General features: G+C 36.1%; 2 protein-coding genes across 7 annotated transcripts; one reads left to right on the plus strand and one right to left on the minus strand.

The window, feature by feature from the left end:
• The first annotated feature begins 1558 nt into the window (after positions 1 to 1558).
• LOC113731992 (peptidyl-prolyl cis-trans isomerase FKBP20-2, chloroplastic) lies at positions 1559 to 7683 on the plus strand. 4 transcript variants are annotated; one of them, XM_027257563.2, is made up of 8 exons: positions 1559 to 1730; positions 2819 to 2915; positions 3012 to 3226; positions 3366 to 3475; positions 4587 to 4695; positions 4784 to 4860; positions 6367 to 6432; positions 7300 to 7683. In XM_027257563.2, exons 1-7 carry the CDS (start codon positions 1685 to 1687, stop codon positions 6415 to 6417), a joined length of 705 nt encoding a protein of 234 aa, XP_027113364.1. In that variant the 5' UTR covers positions 1559 to 1684; the 3' UTR covers positions 6418 to 6432; positions 7300 to 7683. The 4 variants fall into 4 exon arrangements, with proteins under 4 accessions (XP_027113364.1, XP_071936125.1, XP_027113365.1 ...); XM_072080024.1 differs by lacking the exons at positions 6367 to 6432; positions 7300 to 7683 and adding an exon at positions 6433 to 7203 and having other exon boundaries at positions 3012 to 3127; XM_027257564.2 differs by lacking the exons at positions 6367 to 6432; positions 7300 to 7683 and adding an exon at positions 4975 to 6039.
• LOC113731993 (cationic amino acid transporter 9, chloroplastic-like) lies at positions 7551 to 15203 on the minus strand. Of its 3 annotated transcripts, none has more exons than XM_072080022.1 (9): positions 14799 to 15203; positions 13347 to 13753; positions 12215 to 12391; positions 11873 to 12097; positions 11614 to 11790; positions 11038 to 11274; positions 10100 to 10189; positions 9913 to 10002; positions 7551 to 7960 (listed from the first exon to the last, which is right to left on the minus strand). In XM_072080022.1, the coding sequence occupies exons 1-9, from the start codon at positions 15043 to 15045 to the stop codon at positions 7937 to 7939; spliced, it is 1674 nt and encodes a 557-aa protein (XP_071936123.1). In that variant the 5' UTR covers positions 15046 to 15203; the 3' UTR covers positions 7551 to 7936. The 3 variants fall into 3 exon arrangements, with proteins under 3 accessions (XP_071936123.1, XP_071936124.1, XP_071936122.1); XM_072080023.1 differs by lacking the exon at positions 7551 to 7960 and adding an exon at positions 9441 to 9529; XM_072080021.1 differs by lacking the exon at positions 7551 to 7960 and having other exon boundaries at positions 9615 to 10002; positions 14799 to 15201.
• Between the last annotated feature and the right edge of the window lie 5238 nt (positions 15204 to 20441).

The raw sequence follows: 20441 nt of genomic DNA on the forward strand, positions 1-20441 counted from the left end.
GGAGGATAAACAAGAGCATTTGTTTCCACCCTGAATGGACACTTGTTGAGGTTGACCACCAAAATGTCTTTTTAGTTCTTAAATGCATAAGATGCGTATAAATGTTAATTTAGTATTTTTCTTTTTCATTTATTTTAAAGAGGATTAACAGTGATTCCACACATACCTTTTGATGAATCATCGAATTCATGATCCGTTGCTTACAGGCGAGGTATCTTATCAATTAAGTTGTGCTTCATTATCTAAATGTCAATTTAGTGGAATTTAGCTCTAACAACAATAGTGGTAGCGTGGACAAGTTTGCTTCAATGTTTACCGGGCGGAGTATCTTATCAATTAAGTTGCGCTTCATTATCTAAATGTCAATTTAGTGGAATTTAGCTCTAACAGCAATAGTGGTCGCTTGGACAAGTTTGCTTCAATTTATTAAGGATTAATCTTAGGGAAAATGACCTGTTTCATCCCTCACATTTCGCAAAAATATTTTTTTCATCCCTTACTTTTAAAATGAAGCAAATTCATCCATAACATTTAAAAATTAAAGCTATTACATCCCTGAACCTAATTTTCAATCTGAATCAAACCATCCAATAACCCAATAATAAATTTCGAAAATAGAATTGATAGATCATTCGGTCAACTTCATCATATTCACATGACATTTATTAAACCAAAAAAATAAAAATTATAACATAAAAGGCCATTCTTTGTCTTGGAATAGTAGTTTTTTTTTTTGATAAATCTTTTCATGCACCGTTAGTATATCCGCTTGCGAATCTAGATGTGTATCATAAATATAAAATTTGGTGTTTAAATTTAAATTAAAATGATGTGGCGGTACATAAAACCGTCAGTGTATACAATGATAATGTAGAAAAGATTAATCTTTCTTTTTCATGTTATAATTTTTTATTTTTTCTTTTTAGGTTCATTAAATTTCACATGAATACCAAGTTGAGTTAATCAAGTGATCTACCAATTATACCCCCAAAATTTGTAATCAGGTTGATTGGTGGTTTGATTCAAATTGAAATTTGGGTTCAAGGATGTAATAATTTCAGTTTTTAAATGTCAAGGACGAAATTGCTTCATTTTAAAAGTGAGGGATGAAAATAATATTTTTGTGAAATGTGAAGGATGAAACACATCATTTTTCCTTAATCTTATATAAACCGTCAATGTATACACTATCACCATTAGATATATGACACATGTGCAAAATTTGAATTTGATATTTAAAATTTGCTCATATGTCGTACATCTAACCGTGATAGTGTATATACTGACAATATATATATAAAAATTACTCATTTATTAATAAAAGAACAAGGAAATAGAGTCCATTTAATAAAAAGAAAATGTAATTTGCATTCTATTTTTTGTTATTTGTATTTATACTACTTATTTTACCATATAGTTTAATGAATGAAAACTATATGATTAAAATGTTAGTAAGAGAGTAATTAACAAAAATGGAAGTGCAATTATTTCCTTGTAAAACAAAAATTTCTTGGCTTATGACCAACCGACCCGCTGATGATAAAATAAAGTGCTTTTACTACTATTTCTGAGCTCAAAGCACTTATCTTCAACTGAACTCTCCGTCGTCCTGCGAAAACAAGAGGTCAAAGCAGTTATGCCGGGCAGAGTCTGAAGGCTTCAATTTCGTGACTTGAACAAAGCCATGCTGCTGCTTTGTTCTCCTCTTCGTGCAAAGCTCTCTTTTTCTGGCAAGTCTCTTTTTTCCCTCTCTCTTTCCCTTGTGTAACAAATTCACAGACAGACAGACAGAGACATATTGACATGTACTATGTGACCCGAAATTTAGATTATCAAATCTTTGAACTGTTCAAGAAATTGGAGTAGAGAAAACCCATAAATTATGCCTTAAGTCCTCATGAATATCTTGTTTGTTGCACATTTTAATGCTTCTATAGTATTTGCCACTCAGGACGGAAATTACACCTCAATTAAATACTCACAGCTGTTTTTGTAATTACAGCATTTATGCAGCTTTTGGGAAAATTGAGCTGAAATAGGAGTGCTTTTATACGAAATGTAGCCATCTTTTACTATATTCTTATGTACCTGTACAAGATTAATTGACTTAATTTTCATGAACGATAACCATCCTTGACTTAATTTATCCAGCTCAGAGGTTTGAGGGAAGGACCAGCTCAAGGCTTTTTAGTTTTTATTGTCATGTAGTTTAGTACCTCTTAAGAAGTTTTTCTTGTCTTGGATAATAAATGTCTGACACTGCTTGAGGTCTAAATGTCCTAAATTTTTTTCCTTTTCTCGTTTGTGGTACCTTAACTTCGGGAATATCAGCTATTGTGGTATCAATTTCCTGTAAAAATGGTGAAATGGAATAGGGGTAAAGGGTTCCCATAATCCTTTCGTGAGTTGGTATCATAGTCTTAAAGCTCAATTTTATCTGGTCAAATTTTTTGGCATAGCTTTTCGGTTGAGTTTTTCTTGTTGCCTATATGTTTAACTCCGTGTCATCTGCTCCTAAAATGGTCTTGGAATTAATTTCTACATGTTTCACATAATCTATGCCGATTATATGCTAAGAATTTGTCTTGATAATGTCAAAGCAGACAACTTTAAGCAGTAATGCTGAAATTTGCCATTTATTGAATGTTTCCTATGAGGAGACTACCCATATATTGAAGATGACACTCATTATGAACTTTATACTTTTAACTGAGAAATGTAACTGGCAGTAGATAATATTTTTCCCTGTTTTCATTTTTTATCACGGAGTCATCAGCTTTTCTTGTTATGACCAGTAAAAGTTTTTAATTTGTTTCAGAGACTACTCTTTTTGCTTGCCAAGCTCGAGGAGTATTTTCCACCCAGAAAATGTTCAGAGTGCAGTGCCAGGTTGGTAGCTACCTGCAAGCTCATCGGTAGGTCTAGTAGTTCTCAGCATTAAGTTTGGAATTCTGATGAATTTCATGCATTAGTTGATTTTGTTGCTTATGATATTGTTTTCGCATGGGTAGAGAAGAGAACAGAAATGTCTTGTGTTCGGAGGAGAACTTGAGGAGGAGAAATCTTCTACTTGTTCTAGTTACTTCAAGCATACCTCTGGCTTTTCCATCTTATGGAAAGACAAAAGGTAAAAACCCATATGATGAAAAACGTTTGTTAGAGCAAAACAGGCGCATACAAAAAGAAAATAATGCACCTGAAGACTTCCCAAATTTTGTCAGAGAAGGTTTGTACTTTAATTCAGTTTTCCTTCTTGTTCTTCTTTTTTCTCCCATGGATGTTGGGTTTCAAAAGTTGTATACTAGTTGTTTAGGTAGTTTCACAATGTTGCAAAGTAGTTAATTTTGTTGCTCGATCTGGTACAGGATTTACTGTAAAAGTTGTGGCATCAGAGAATTATGTAAAGCGTGACTCAGGTCTTGTAGTGTGGGATATTGCTGTTGGTAAAGGTGATTCTCCAAAGGCTGGTCAGCAGGTTTTCCTTTTGTTTTACTTTTACCTAAAGGAGCTGGTTTGATTTTGCATGAATATGAGCGGACTCTGATAAAAGAAACAGCTAGTGAACCAGCATTCTGCTTCAGTTTTATTTAGTTTTTCTACTTCCATGTTTGAAAGTATGAACTTCCCAACATGCTGATGGAGTTTGACAATTCTAGTAGAAAAAACTTGCTTTGACGTATTTGAAATTTCATGCTGAGTTTGACAATTCTAAGAGGGAAAAGAATGTGCCTTGACTTATTGAAACTCATGTTTGAAAATTGAACTCTTCACTTAGCTGATAGAGTTTGACAATCCTACAAAGAAAAGAACTAGTTTTGACTTATTTGAACTTCACTTAGGATGGAGAAACTTTTTATTTGTTCTCCTTTGGAAGACTTGAGCTTATTCTTGTGATGCTTGAGTTAATTGGTACGTTGCTTAAAGTTTTTATTACCACCAGTTATAGACGTCAGTCTGCCAATTTCTTTGTGAGCTTTTCCCTACTTGTCATTCTGATAACCTGTGCTGAATGTATTCTCAATGGGCATAAATTGTAACCTAGAACACAACCTCCTCCCCCCCCCCCCTTCTTCAACACACCTTCTGTCAGTTTCCAACATGTTCTGAACGGGTATAAATTGTAACATAGAACACCCTCTCCCCCACTCCCCCAACACACCTCCTGTCAGTTTCCAACATGTGATTTCTTAGCATATGAACAAGTGATTATTTTGATCTGCAAGGGAATAAAAGGCAATCTCTACCTTAAAAGCTGGCATCCTTAATTTAGGGAAAGATTTGAAAAATGGTACACCTCAGAAGTTGAATAAAGTGTTCTATGCTATGATTTTTATGTTAGATGAGTGGAAATGTTGGGCACATTATTGGTGCTCTCTGTCTGTTTGTGTGTGTGTTTTTCAGCTTCGTTTTAATATGTAGTGAAAGGTGCACAAATTTGAATGTCAAAATGAAGTTGGAAAATATTAGGAAAACAAAAATAAGGAAATCGATATATCTATTAAGGCTACATTAACAATGTCTAATAACATCTATGTGAAAATCTGAAAGGTACTTAAACTGAGGTCCCCTCTCCCTGTTTGTGGCAGGTGACGTTTCACTATGTCGGTTATAATGAGTCAGGCCGTCGCATTGACAGTTCCTATGTACAGGGTACTCCGGCAAAAATCCGAATGGGTACTAATGCATTAGTTCCAGGTGAAAATGAAGATAATTATATTTTCTTTTTTCTTGTTTTCTGAAGTATGAATGAGCTAGGAGCTAAAATGGAGAAAACCTGACACAGGTTTTGAGGAAGGAATCCGGGACATGAAACCAGGTGGAAAAAGGAGAATTGTAATTCCCCCAGAACTAGGACCGCCAGTAAGTGTCAGTTATGCAGTTGACATTTTATTTTGTTGGTTGAATCCTTTTCCTCTTCCTTCTCTTTTTCAGTTCACAATGTTTTTTAGTTGTTCATTGTTCTTATGTGTAAAGGTGAACAGTTGGGATGTAGGATTTGGCTCCACCTTTTAATGCTGACGAAGTGTGAGATGCTTCCTTAGTTTCTTCACCTTTTAGTGTACTGTTTGGATGGTTTTTTTTTTTTTGTTTTGGTGTTTGTCTAAAACTTTATTGTAGCTCACTTTAAAATTTTTACAAAAACCTTTTGTGTATTTAGAAGTATTTGGAGGGTAGTTATAAAATTCCGTCACCTTCCATGCACTGTTCACCGGGCCATGACAGCCACCAGCAACCACCCGCCACCCTCTCTTCTTTCTCTTCTTCTCCCCACCACCGCAACCACGTCCTCCTCCTCTTTCTTTCCGCTGCCACCCCCCTTTCTCTCCTCTCTTCCCTAGCCCCCCACTGACAAGAAAGTGGGGGAGCAAGGAGGGAGGGGGAATGGAGGAGGAAGAGAGGCGGTGGCTGCAAAAAGGGAGAGGAGGAGGTGGTGGTGGTGGAAGTGAGGGGGAGAGTAGTGGCGGGCAGCGGTGGTGGAGAGGTGGGTGGCAACAGTGGCAGCAGTGGTGGGCGGAGGTGAAATGGTAAGGGAGGGTGGTAGTGGAAGAAGGAAAGAGGTGTGTGTTTTTGGTATTTTGGGGTGTGTTTTTGGGGTTTATGTTTATTAAACTTGGGGTGTTTTAATAAGTTAGCGACAGTTTTTAATAAAAAACAAGCAAAAAACCAGCCTACCAAACGCCATTAGCAATATCTGAGGAATTGCTTCACTTGGTAGTCTTTCCCTTGTTCCTCTAGCATCTGTATATGCTAGTAAAGGAACAATCTGAAAAAAAGAGTTCCAATGGGTGTAAAGTGTCCTTTAAGACTTTCATTAAAATGTGGACATTTCAGTTAATAAATCTCTTTAATGCCATTAGAAAGTTCATCAATCCCAAGTAGAAACCTTTTTAGAGCCCTAGATAGCAAACACCATGTGGCTTCAGTTTGCATTCACATTATGTTGAACTGTTAATGATGTTGGAGGTTTTCGTTTGTTTGTAACTAGCTTAAATTGCTCTTACTTCCATAGCAATTCAAATGCCAAGTTCTGCAAGAAAATATTTGCTAAAAAACTTCTGCTTTGTCATGAATTTCTATGTGCGTGTTGAAAACTACTTGTCACCTTTACACAAGCTTTAGTGGCAAAATGAGTTAGGTTGACTTTCATCAATTTTAATTACAACGTAGTGGTGCTATGCATTGTACTCTGTTCTCATTGCTCACAGAATGTTCTGTGGATGCCTGTGCAGCCATTTGACACTAAACATATTTTTATTTTTTTAATTGGAAAATTTTTAGGTTAAATGGGTTCCTTAATTCTGAGTAATTAGCAGAAAAAGATTGTTTTGTTTTGATTCTCATTCTACTCATTCTTTTCTGTCTCAGAAATTCTGTTCCAACATTATTGTTTCTACCGATGATGATGTTATTACTTGATACTCGTTTACACAGGTAGGACCTTCCACCTTTTTCAGCTCAAAACAATTTGAGGTTTTTGATGTGGAACTGGTTAGCATTCAAGATTGCACAAGGAGGACAATTGGTTTTTACTCCGATTTTGTTTGTAATTGAATGATGAAGCTTTTCCTTCAAATGTTGGTGGTATGTTTCCTTTGGACATTGCACAACCGATAAGAAAAAGAGGTTCCTGACACCGTGGGTATAAAAGGTGGCATGTGGGCAAACATTAGACAGCACGATAGGGTGCTTAAGACCTGTTCGTATGCCATACCGGACCCATTTTTCAAGGTTTAGCTTTAGCTTGTCCCTAGCTACCCCTGTCAGCTTATAGTAGCCTATATTCCTTGTTTTACCATGTGTGTAGACATAACCAATTCATGCATCCACCTATATAATGGACACACCTGAACAAACACACACGTATACATCCGCATCCACCTCCATCCCGACGCTCACATTATGTGCTTTATGACCCAATAAGCATAGTGCAATTAACCTTGTTGCTTGATTAGCCACTGAACTACATTGAGCAGGTGCTTTCTCAGTCCTTTTTTTGATTTCTATTGCTTCGTTCTTTTTGGGACTTGGAATTTGGAAATGTGAAAGTGAGGTTGCCAAGCTCCGGCTGCAGGCATTCAGCTACACACATTTCCTGGGAGCAGGATGGACTTTGAAGTTGAATCATTTAGTTACCTGTATCATCCTCCATGCAATACTCTCCATATATTGAAATGGCCCCAGGACATGGCTGCTGCTTCTTCATCCTTTTTTAGAGTTTCTTTGTTCATGTCAGTATAATCATAGTGTTCTGTGTGGGTTTGTCCTTCTGGATGTTAACTGTGGCCTTGGCGTTCTCAGAGTATGGGTAACCAGCTTCAGTGCACTTTATAGAGATGTGCAATAACAATTTGAGCAAGGCAGCCACGCGGAGGGACAAGCAACCAAATTCAGCTATCCAAAACATGTGATTTTAACATATGCATTGCAGCAATAATTCCTTTTCAGACAGAGGGCATCTCAAATTATTCGGTGTGAATTCTATCACCATTGACAGTTTTTATAGTTTCAGAAACCCAGCAAGCATTCGCAGACTACATCCAACAAGGGAGTGGACAAGATTGACTGTAGATCATATCATAGTTATATTCGCAACACGTACAAGTATTTACAAAACCTGTTGAAAATGACATGGGACTTCACTTGTCCATCCATTACAGACAATGCAAATAACATTTGACTCCATTAGCTTAATTAGCATACTGGCAAGCGAAAGGGAAAGGATGATCAACAGAGGCAGTCAGGAGCATGAAATTTTCCAGAGTAGCTCGAGTACGGCATACACTGCACAGCCTTGGATCCTTGGGCATTGAAGGTAGGACTGCCAAAATGACAGATCTCTTTGGCTCCTCTGTTGGACCACAAAAGCATCCCTCCCTTTGAGCTAGTAGAGTACGTAGAAGTGTGGTCAGTGCTTTTAAAGGAGATCAAGAAGCCTTTAAACGAGTGAAACTCCCTGTACCTGCAAAAAGAAAAATTAAATATTAAGTGTACTTTAAGTGAATAAACATGATAAAGATCAAAGATTTAAACCAGTGATATATGGAATTAGCATATTTTTCATCCTAGAAATTTCTTAATATGAGAATGATTGCAGTATATCGAAACGTGGGCCGATAACTAACAAGAGCCGCTCATTTGAAAGTTATCCTATAATTTTTGGAGTGTATTAGCCTTATCAGCCCATCAAGGTTAAAGTTTATGAATGTCATTGTAGTTTTGGTATTGTGTTTCTTCTCGTCCCTCCCTTCACATTAAGCAAGCAACAGATATGTTTGTGCACAAAGGATGGCTCGTGGCCCAATAGAACTCTTTCGAGCTTCATAACTCCCATATGTTATATTACCAAGTAACCAAGTTCTCATACCTAATCTTTTCACATGATTTTCACGAATGAATAATGTTCCATTCTCATTTGTCCATAGAATAGGTAAGAGAGTAGCTCATAAATTTGCTGTTACACTTGTGCATGATGTTAGCTGGGAATTAGATCCCCCCCTGTGGCTTAAAGAATGTGCACAGGAAGATAGGAGAGCAATGGCTCTATTTTGTAACTGGTCTTGGACTGTCAAGCTTTAAATGGAATGAAATTGCAGATTGACCAAAAAAAAAAATGAAGAAGAAGATTTTCATGAATGAGGGTTAACCCAGCTTGTGAACGGATTCCTTGATGATGCCGCGTAAAGCTGCAACATGGTCTTACAGGAAGCTAGACAACTAAGAGCACAGTAAGAATATCATAGATAGTTGATGCAAACAAATCATACTATGAAGAAGGATTATTTAGGCGGGAAGACGCCAATGATATTTGAAGTTTTCAAGCTTCAAGCTTTAAGAGGAATGAGAATCATAATTTGACCCAGTATTTTTTTCTCACAAGATGCTATAAAAAGTGCATTAGTGCTATCAGCCTAACATGATTCACCATTTACAAGCAATGAATAAAGGCGAAGGGAAGGATGTTCCTAGAATCTTATTAGCAGAGCAGAAAATTCCGTCTGCTATGCATTCCGGCTTAAGCTAGAAAATCAAGAACACATTGTTTTCTCACAGTGAATAAGAAGATGGAAAACTACCACGCAAGCAAGTAAACAATACTTCACCTTCTGCACAAAAGATAAATAGCAAAGACTTTATCACCTTAGCTTCACTCTTAGATGGGTAAATCTTCTTGTGCAGAACCTTATCACAGAAGAAAGACATGGATTTCCAGGCTAGGCTTTATGTTTTCTTAGACTTCACAAGTACAATATATAGAGTCCAATCATTAGTTGCTTTCTTCTTCAAAAGGATAGGCACAGATAATGAATTAACATATGGCTGACCATCTTGACTGTTCAAATGTCTTTGCTTATTATTCTCTACCAAGAGAAAGACTGAGGGATGGACCAATTATGAAAGCAAAATAGAAGATATGCCTGCAGATATGTTGTTCTTAAGAATTCACAAGCAAAGCATCCAAGCCCCAAAAGTACATTTCCTGTAGTAGTACTACAAAATGTATGACCACCAAGTTGGTTGAATCATGTCACTGAAATCAACAGTTACCCCTTAGTACTGCACAGACATTAATGTATCTGCAAAATTAACAATACAAGATAGTATGGACAGCATAGTTCTACATGGAATAAAATCCGTTTATCAAAATCGCAGTAGTTTACAGGAAAATCATGTGATTACAAGAAGAAACCTAGCTTATGTACTTTTCATCCAACACCTCCTCGTGTATGCAACAAATTCTGTTCTGAAGGATGAAAGCAATGTCGCTATGTGGTACAACAGGAACTCTTCAGGATATACAGGCAAACATTACAAGAGATAACTATACATCTAAAATAATTTAACTGCTACAGAGAGCTATTTAGCTTCTTCTGCAGGGGCCCTATGATAGACAATTGATGTATCTGAACTTACAGGATTAGCATGATACTGCCCATAGAATGCATAAATACCAACCATAATGATGCTCAGAACAACAAATCTGACCCAGGCTTCATAATGTAACTGCAAAGAAATTGGAAGGGAAATTAACTTATGGTACCAAGAAATTATCATACTTATAGTTTAAGTGTTCGATATAATAAAATAATGGCATGCAAACCTGGGCAAACAGAAAAATGTTGAGAAAAATGCATATAGCTGGCATAATAGGAACTCCAGGACAAGAAAAACCAGGTGGATCTGTGTAAATCTGCACCATTCGGGGGTAAAAGAAAGGTGAGTGGAAAAATACATCATACAGACAATAGATAAATAAGAAGAAGATGAGCTGATATGCATTGATAATTTTATAGCCCACCGGCTATGGTCTTTCATGAACAAAAGTACTCAAGATCAACCAAAATGAATCACTTTTGACACTATGCTGGCACGAGATTGACATAACCCCAGAACACAACAGTAAACTCAGATGTCGGTTAAAAATTGAGGCAGCGCTCAAGTAGGTGACCTCACTGGTACTCCGAAAGACGTTCTTACTTGAGTATATCAAGCATTAGCTATAACTAACCAACCTTAAATTACTTGCGCCTTTTAAACCTGGATCTGAGGTCAAACTGGTCTAATGACTAGGTCATGGTCATATTGAACCAGAGGCAACAAAGGACTATCAAAAAGGAAAATGAATTGTTACTCATTTTGACCGGTCCATTGGCAGACTGAGGTTTCACACTAAGTGGACCGCATGTAAAATGTGTTCAGGTTGCTCCTGCCTGGACCTAACAGCAATGAAGTCAATCCCCTAAAAGAAATAAATAACATGACTTTCTTGTCTGATATGGGTAAAAATCACAGGCAAATTAACAAGGTTTTAGTAATCATAAGAGGTCCGGAACAGGCTAGCTCTAAGTAGCCTAACTGTTCTAGATAGAAATCATTCTATTCCTAGAAGCATTACAAGCAGACAAGTCATGGTTATCACTATTTTCAGTGCTCATAAATCACTCTTGACATAAACAACTATCCTTGCATGATTTCTTTAATAAAATTATAAGATATTTGACAATTTGATTTGTGGTCAATTTGCTATCAATTTCTTACCTGCCAGAAGTGAAGAGCAAGAGCAGCAAGGATTGCGATAACTGCAGCTACAATGACAAAAATAAATGAAGCACCAAAACGGAAAATGCAACCACTAGCAAAACCACAACAGGCTATTGTTACGAGGCAAATGATTCCTTCTCCTCTCTTTGAAATCCACCTAGTAGAAAACCTACTTGTATTCTTATCCTTCCAGCGGAGAGTTATCACACACGCTGAAACAACAGAATAGCCCGTCTGAAACAAACCAGTAGAATTGTATCAGTTGCACATGATAAAGTTCTAAAATACCAGAGACACACTGAAAACATTATCTAATCATGCAAAAGATACACTCCCAAAAAATGAACTTTATGCATCTACTAACATAGCCATCACATCATTTATGCCTTTGACTTTGATGTCAATTCCTTTTGTTTCAGTCTACAGTGTCATGTGCTTTATTATTATTCACATGCTTTATATTACATAAAAGCACTAAAGTAATAGATTCCCAGAATATGCAGCCAGCTTTATAAGAAAAGGCAGTTTATGAAGCTCAATAAATACACACAGGCGAACTGTGCAATAACTTACCAGTGAACCAACAGAGAGAATATGTGAGAGTACATGTACATTTAAGAGCCCAGCCAACACCATAGCAATAATACCAGCCCAGATTTGCGAATAAATGGGGGTATGCCGAGTTGGATGCACTTTAGCAAAAATTGATGGAAGCAAGCCATCCCTTCCAATCCCAAGATACAGTCGTGACTAATACAAAACATTTATCTATAATTAGTTATTATGCATATAACATGAGTAACGTAGTTGCATATAAGTGATTGCCATTTACCTGAACGTAAAGCCCAACCAGAAGGGTTGTAGTCAGTCCAGCAACAGCACCAAAGCTGATTAGGACAGCTACAAAATTTAGGCCCTTGGATTTAAAAGCTTCAGCCAAAGGAGCATCTTCTCCAAGAAATTGGTAAGGGACCATTCCAGTAATCACCAAGCAAACACCAACATATAATACAACACAGACGAGAAGGCTCCCCATTATGCCTAATGGTAAGTCCCGCTAAACATGATATTCAAAAAGTAGAGATATATTACTAGAAAGCTATTAAAATAAAACCTACATCAGCTTTGGCTAAAGCAGAACAAAAAGAGTCAATTGGATTCTATATACACAAACCTGTGGTCTCCTAGATTCTTCAGCAGAATTAGCAACTGCGTCAAATCCAACATATGCAAAGAATACAACAGTTGCTCCAGTCAGTATTGTTCCAAAACCATTTGGAGCAAAAGGCGTCCAATTTGAAACATCCACCTTAAAAGCTCCAACAATGATGACAACAAAAACAATGGCTACCTGCAATAAATTCACCTTTAATGAACCAAAGGAATCTTAACTTTCACATAATTGAAATCATCAATTAACATAAGCTAAAGTGCTCATCCAATTGCCTCCTCATTCAACTCCTCCCAGGGTTGGATACCAATGCAAAAATGGAAAACAGCACTTAAAGCTATCATGACATAAACATAGGAAGGGATTGCTCAGTCACATGCCAGTATCAATATCATAATTGAAAGTTAAATCCAGCATGTGCAAAAGCATGCTTGCAACCACCTCTTCAATGTCAAAATATGCACACCATAAGCTAGAAGCTAGAGACTAGAAGCAGATATAACACTCTTGGTGCATGTAGCAAGACCAACCGCGCTATTATACAACACAGTTTTATAAAGACAAAGTCTATATATCTATCTTTTGCCTTGAGTTTTTTATCAATTCAAGAAGAACCCAGAAATTCAAATATTTAAGTCCCAAGGTGAAAATATAAATTCTGGTTAGTCATGATTGATATCATCACTAACTGGATATTTATCTAAAGTTTCAGTCCCACACTCTCCTCAAGTTTCACGCACCCCTCAATTATCATCATAGAAATGTTAACCTTCTCAAAATCTCAGCTTGTAGTTAACTAATAGTGAAGTTACTGATATTGAATGTACTTAGATCGAGGAACTTTGGGGCTTTTTTCCATTTAAAGTGCAGACGTTATATGGAACACCACATACATGAACTTCACCTTCGAAGTATCAAGTTCAAGGTAAAAAATTTTGTAATCCACAGGTATTCATTTTGAAGAGAAAAAATATCAGCTATGGCAGTGACACCATTCCACAATAAAGACATTAGGGAGGTATGTTTTGGTTACTCAATTATATAAATCTAATTGTAGAAAGAAAATTACTGACCCTATATTGCTCGTTTCTATTGTTTAAAACAAGAAGATGAAGAAGAAGTTTTAAGGGATAACCTTTGTGACCGTCATGACAGAGTTTACAATAGAAGATTCTCCTACGCCCCAGCATAGGACTATAGTCAGAAGTACTAGCAGAATCGGAGCTAGCACATTTATAGATAATACTCCAGAAATATCTTGACCATGCCCCACCCAGGCAGGGATATTATCTCTGAGAGATGGAATGAGCTCAAGTAATGAAACTACATAACCTGCCAAGCTACGGGCTATACTGGCTGCACCAATGTGGTAGTCAAGCATCAATTGACCAAACACGAGAAATGCAGTCAGCTCATTGAAAGCTGTGTAGGTGTATAAGTAAGCTCCTCCAACAACTGCAGGAAATCGAGAAGCTAGCTCGGCATAACAGAGTGCATTAAGCACACAAGATGCTCCAGCAATAATGAAGCTAATTGTGACCCCTGTGAGAAAGAAGTGAAAAACAGCCATCAATAAGCTAATTGTGACCCCTGTACTCATCAGTTAAGTCAGCTCCAATCAAGCAGTGAGATCTGCTACATCAAATATAAAGCCTGTTATGATAGGACATAGACACCACTACAAAAGCCCAAGTGTTATAACAAAACTCAGAATTGAAGTCCACCACCCATCATGCAAAACGATCCCACAGCAAAACTAGGTGAAGCTATTAATCAGATTGTGTTAAAGCTATAAATCTTCTTAACCACATAATTGGCTCAACTATATCCAATTCACATTAAAATTAGCTCGTCAGGGACTTCATTTCAATGCTTGAACTTCATGCTAAGGGCCACAGTTGTAAGGTAATTAAGCTCCACTTATTGTCAAAACCTTTATACTTTTATGAATTAAAAAGGTCCAAAGAAATCTTTCAAATAAAAAACAGACGTATTGAAAGATAGCCTTTTCATGCCAACGATATAAATAAGGCCTTTTAACTATAAAAGCATGAAAATAAGCCAAAATTTGAAGTGCAGCTCCATTTCTTGATTCGAAGCATGTATGAGGACCAAAGTAAATCACTCACAAATGACTTGAGCCCAATTTAACCTGCCAACGCCCTTTAAAATTACATGTGAAGAAAAAATGCAAACAGTGCGGAAACATAACCTCGCAAATGACGTCAAAGCGCTATATATACTCATGTACTAGTACTCACTAGCAAATTGCCAGATTTACGAAACGCTATTGTATTCAAATCTAGTTCGACTTTTTCAGGAGATTAAGATCGCGTTTTAACTTGACTTGATTATTATGTGTCAGCCGAAAGCAAACTTTATCGTGCTTAGCTCCTATCCCTCACTAGCTTCATTAATTTATATGTAACTTTCAGGCTTTATGCTTATCCAACTGATCTTGGACTAATATCTTTTTGGTATTTGCTTCGACTTTCATGGCCAACATCAATACAAAAATACCTATAAATTTGAGGAAGGCGAGACAACTAAGTAGAGTAGTGTACGGTATAATTGAATTCGAACTGACCGGGGCCAGCGTCGCAAGCAACTGTGCCGGTGATGACGAAGATGCCGGCACCAATGGAGGCGCCAATGCCTAGGAGAATCAGGTCAAAGAGGCTGAGACGACGGATGAGGCCTTGGCCAGAGTTTGTACGAACGGAAGTCTCCGACGACGGCGGAGCCAGAGGTTTGGCTCTGAGAGCCGATGAGCAGAAGTGACCCAAGCATGACATCGGCGATGAGGAAGATGATGAAAGATCATTGCTGCTCATATTCTGAATGAATAATCCCAAGTTTGTTGGGAAGATTCAGAGAACAGCAAAATGAGAGGGACCTTTGCCACTTTTGCATCAAATTTGTATATTTATAGTACGTTACGTGAGAGAAAAAAGATTTCTTTTTTTTCCCCCTTTACTTTTTGACCACAAATGAGTAAAATTAGAAAAAAAAATGAAAAACAGGTTGTCGGCGATTTTTGCCACGCTTTTGTCGCAAACTATTTTGACTTGGGTGCTGTGATTCCATGGCCCATCCCATGATTTGTTCAGGATGCACCCAGTCCTTTTTATTTGTACCATTCCATTGTAATTAGGGATAATTTCAGAAACGTCCTAACAATTTCACTAGTCTCCTTTGAAGTTTGTAAAATTATACAAACCTCCCTTGAGGTTAAGATTTTGATAACAAAGTTGTCCAATTAAAAAAATAATATTAAAAAAATACTTTAAGGAGAGAGATGAAACTTTTATTTCATAAATTACAAAAATCATAACAAACATTATGTTAAAAGAGATGTTTAGTCTATTTTGTTGAATTTTGTAATCATTAGTGTAGTTTTGTTTCTTATCTGTGTTGTCTAATTTATTAAATCTGAACTTTTTGAGTGGTTAAATGTGTGTATTAATTGTTTTTAACTTTTAATTATTTTTATTTTATTTTTACTAATACGACTTGTGTACGTGTATAAGGGGTATTTATGAAATAAAAGTTTCATCTCTCTCCTTAAACTACTTTTTTAATGTTACTTTTTTTAATTAGACTAAATTTGATGTCAAAATCTTAACCTCATAGGAGGTTTGTGTAATTTTACAAATTTTAGAGGAGGCTAGTGAAATTATTAGAAACCTCATGAGAGATTTCTGAAATTATCCCTTGTAATTATTAGGGCACGATCAATGGGTTCATTTCAATGGTGTATTTTTTAGGTTTTTGTATAAAATTTTAATGTATAATTTGTAAAAAAAAATCCCGTTTTAATGGTATATATTTTTGAGTGTTTGTGTAAAATTTAGGGCCTGTTTGGAACCTGAGTTTTTTGGGAGTTTGTCTAAAACTTTACTGTAGTGCACTGTAGAAGTTTTTGAAAAAATTTTGTTGAAGTTTTTATAAGGTGAAAATTTTTTTTGTAAGGTGCAAAATTTTGTAGAAATTTTTGTAGGGTGAAAAACTTTTTTTTCCTTTTCTTTTTTTTTCTTTTTCTTTCTTTTTCTTTTCTTTCTTTCCTTTTTCTTTTCTTTCCTCTCTTCTCCTTCTTCTTTTTTCTTCTTCTTCTTTCTTTCTTCCCTCCCCGTTACCTCCCAGCAGCAGTCACGCCCGCCACCCCTCTCCTCCCGCCACCGTGACCTCCTTCCCCCCCCCGCCACCTCCTGTGCCCCTTCCCCCGCCAGCCCCCTGCCCTTTCCTCTGCCAGCATGACCCCCGCCACCTCCTGCCTTTTCCCCAGCTTCTCCCCGCCACCTGCTGCCTTTTTCCCAGCTTCTCCCGCCACTCTCCTTCTCCCCACCCATCCCCTGCCCTTTCCCCAGCTTCTCCCGCCACCTCCCCTGCGCAACCCCCTCCCCTACCACCCCCCTGCCCTTTCCCCAGCGCGACCCCCTCCTCCCGCCACCCCGCGGATGGCGCTAAAATAGTCCCCAGGTTTCCGGCAAAAAGCATTGAGGAATTTACGGAACTTGGAACGCTTCATCGAGGAGGATTTGCTCTTCTGCATCCAATTGAATAAGGAAACCATCACATTGAATTTGATGTCAAAATCCTCCATTCTGGACTTTTTTGCTTTTTCTGGGCTATGATTTTTCTTGTTCGGTTCATGGGGTTCTATGTTCATTTTTTGTGTTTGAAAATGAAGGATTTAAAAATCGTCTGAAAGGGGGGAGAGGGAAGGGGGCAGGGGAGGCAGAGGGGAAGAGGGGAGGGGGGAGGGAAAGAAAAAAAAAACTTTGTGTATGGCCGGAACTGGCCGCCGGAATAGTAACCGGTGCCGGAAGTGGTGGTGGAGGTGGTGGCCGGCAGCGGAGGATGTGGTGGGTTGGGTGGGGGAGGAAAAAGAAAAAAAGTTTGAAGGGAAAGTTTTTTTGTGTATTTTTTGAAGTGTGTAGGTAAAAAGTTTTGAGAAGTTTTTTAGGGTTCCTGTAACAAAAGTTGTTAAAAAACTAGTAGGTGAAAAACTTGGGCAAAAAACTCACTTCCAAACAGGCCCTTAGTGTAACTTACTGATTATGGATATGATATATACAAGGGTTAATCACATTTTATCCTTTTAAAGAATACCTCATTTTTCAGTTCACCCCCTAACCTGTAATTTTGCTCACTTAACTCCCTTTAGGACAAAATTGCCCTTGCATTATTTTGACTTTTCATTTACCTTGTTTTCCTTTCTTTTATTTCTTTTTCTCTTTCTTCTTTATTTAATTCTTCCTCTTTCTCACAAAAATCTCCACCTTAATGATTGAAATTAAAAAAGAGGAATTGCAGAGATCTATCTTCTCCTTAAATGATTAAAAAAATATTCAAATCACTTTCCTAAAATACAATTTTTTAGTCTTTCAATTCTTTTAATTTTGAATTTTTCTCTTCGTTTCTAGTTTCTCATTTTATTCTCAAGAAAATATCATAAGATGAAATTATTTTCCTTTCTTTTATTTATTTTTCTCTTTCTTCTCTCTTTCATCCTTCCCAATAGAAATTTTATTTCAACGAAAATTTTTGTTTTGAGTTTGTAATTGCATATTTCTGGGTGAAGGTTTAAAAGACATCAAAAACTAATTTTGATTTTTTGTATGATGCCACGTGTCACAAATTTCAATTGATGATTATTAATCAAGTCACAATTTCATCTTAAGATATTTTCTTGGAAATAAAATGAGAAACTAAAAAGGAAAGAGGAAAACCTAAAATTGAAAGATTGAAAGACTAAAAAAATTGTATTTTAGGAAAGTGATTTGAATATTTTTTTAATCATTTAAGGAGAAAATAGATCTCTACAATTCCTCTTTTTTAATTTCAATTATTAAGGTGAAGATTTTTGTGGGAAAGAGGAAGAATTAAATAAAGAAGAAAGAGAAAAAGAAATAAAAGAAAGGAAAACAAGGTAAATGAAAAGTCAAAATAATGCAATAGCAATTTTGTCCTAAAAGGGGTTAAGTGAGCAAAATTAAAGGTTAGGGGGTAAACTGAAAAATGAGGTATTCTTTAAAGGGATAAAATGTGATTAACCCTATATACAAATACACCAAATACAAGTGAATTTTAGGCCAAGGAACCTATAATGGAAAGTTGGTTTTATTTTCTATTGGTGGAATAAGCAAAACTTATATGTTCTGTTTAGTACAACTTGTGTTAATAATGAGACGTGTTTATGGCACCAATGTTTTTATCCAAATGTCACGTGATAGTGAACAATTTATCAATTTACTTACAGATTATGAAAATTTCAGTTTTAGAAATCCACTTAAAAATGAATATTCATGGGTGGGTTAAGTCTACGTAGCTTCATGTTAAATTTACACATTTTTGCATTCATTACACATGAGTAGACTTTACTCTTAGAAATTTGATCAATGGTTTTTATAGTTTCATATTAAATTTACACCCATTTGCGTTCATTAGACATGAATGGACTTTCAGAAATTTGATCAATGGTTTTCATAGTATTGGTACGTAACCTTTGGCGTAATGAAAAAAGGGAACACTAAAAACGTAATCTTAAAAGAAAAAGGTCCACACCTTATAAGGATGACAGCGGGTTGGATACCTTCAAAAATTTCTCTTACCAAACCCTAATTCACATCTCGAAAAATTTTACCAAACTTTATAGGGTTTTAATTCTCATTACCAAACCCTCTCACTAGTGGATTCGGATTACTTATCGGATACCCCTTATCCACTAAGTTTAACAGTCCAAAACAGGAAAACTAACATTTATCAAACTAAAATCAATACATACATCATATTAAATTGACACACTATATTGAGTTTTAAAGTATTGTAAACCCATAGAACTTTTGCATGGAAAAAAATCAATTTTTAATGAAGAGTTAAATCAACATTCTTCATATGTGTGTGTGTCTACGTGTCTCTGTGTGTGTGTGTGTATTGAGTATTGGGGTTTTAGAATTTTTTTACCAAACCCTATTAGGTTACCTGCTGGTAATTTCTCATCAAGACCAAATCCTAATGAAAAACCCATTGGTTGTGTAAATCAGGTTAATCATCGAGTTAGATACCCATAGGTATTGGGTTTTACCTTACCCGTTACCGTCCCTAATACCCTAGTTTCCATTTTTTAAAATTTTATTTCCTTTTTCTTGTTCGTCTTGTTAAAAAATTCTTAAGTTGCTGTAAATTTGTTCTCTACTCGTCCATAGACCCGTCAATTGTGACATCTGAATTAGATTTTAATAAGTCCATATTCGACTTATCTAATTAGAAACAATTTTGGGTTTCATGACATAAGTTTCAAGTTAATAAATGTGAAACTTATATTTGGCTCACAAAGCATTCGAATTTTGAGTCTAATTCGGATTTAGCCGAAATTCACTTATTACTCCTTAAATTTTTTAATATAATTACGATAACTATTAAGCTGTAAAGCTAATTTAACATCCACAACACTAAAACTATACATGAACTAGGAGCAGTCTATTTCAATAATAATTATATATAATTCATTCAAAGTATTTGAAAATAGTAATAAAATATGATTTTCAAAGGTTGGAACTTCTCCATAGCCTTTCTCAATTTATTCTTACTAATATTTGTCCACTCCCTTTATTAACAGTGCCCATATTTGAATAGAACGACAACATGTGAATCTAAATAGAAGCAAACAAATTGATTTGTCTCATGAGTTATATAAGACCTTACAGGAAAGAAGAAAATATACCAAGCAATGATGGTGATAATTTCAAGTAAAGATTAAACTAGTAAAGTGCACAAAATACATGATTTGTCATTGAAACCACCAACGTATGCTTTGTGAAGGTGGAGATTGGAGATTATAGAGACTAATCATGGAGGTGGAGTAGATATTGGAAAGGCAGAGGCTGCTGTGATTGTGGGTGAGGGGGGAAACCATAGGGATTAAAGCTTTCGTAGTTTTTTGGTCTGTAAGTTCTGGTATTCTTTAATATTTAATATTTTTTATGTATATTAATATATTTTGACATATAAGTATTAGTATTGACCAATTATATATTTATTTGGATACAATTTTTTATACCAAAGTACAAATGTATTATATAGATAATTATATAAATAGGTACAGATTAAAGGATCATGCCTAAATCGAGTTTGAGTTTAATAAAACCCAACCTTGACTCATATTAATTTGAGCATAATATTTAAATCCAAACTCAGCTCCATCTAATGAAAAGTTATGCTCATTAGG

The sequence above is a fragment of the Coffea arabica genome, chromosome 2e, assembly GCF_036785885.1.
Source record: "Coffea arabica cultivar ET-39 chromosome 2e, Coffea Arabica ET-39 HiFi, whole genome shotgun sequence".
NCBI classification, from domain to species: Eukaryota; Viridiplantae; Streptophyta; class Magnoliopsida; order Gentianales; family Rubiaceae; genus Coffea; species Coffea arabica.

Excerpts from the sequence above, each read along its gene's own strand:
- LOC113731993 (XM_072080021.1), bottom strand. The coding sequence starts at position 15,045 with ATGAGCAGCAATGATCTTTCATCATCTTCCTCATCGCCGATGTCATGC. Across the intron at positions 13,754-14,798 it reads TGCTTGCGACGCTGGCCCCG|GGGTCACAATTAGCTTCATT; the intron begins GTCAGTTCGAAT and ends TCTTTCTCACAG. Across the intron at positions 12,392-13,346 it reads CTGTCATGACGGTCACAAAG|GTAGCCATTGTTTTTGTTGT; the intron begins GTTATCCCTTAA and ends AATTTATTGCAG.
- LOC113731992 (XM_027257562.2), top strand. The coding sequence starts at position 1,685 with ATGCTGCTGCTTTGTTCTCCTCTTCGTGCAAAGCTCTCTTTTTCTG. Across the intron at positions 3,476-4,586 it reads CTCCAAAGGCTGGTCAGCAG|GTGACGTTTCACTATGTCGG; the intron begins GTTTTCCTTTTG and ends TGTTTGTGGCAG. Across the intron at positions 4,861-6,432 it reads CCCCAGAACTAGGACCGCCA|GTAGGACCTTCCACCTTTTT; the intron begins GTAAGTGTCAGT and ends TCGTTTACACAG.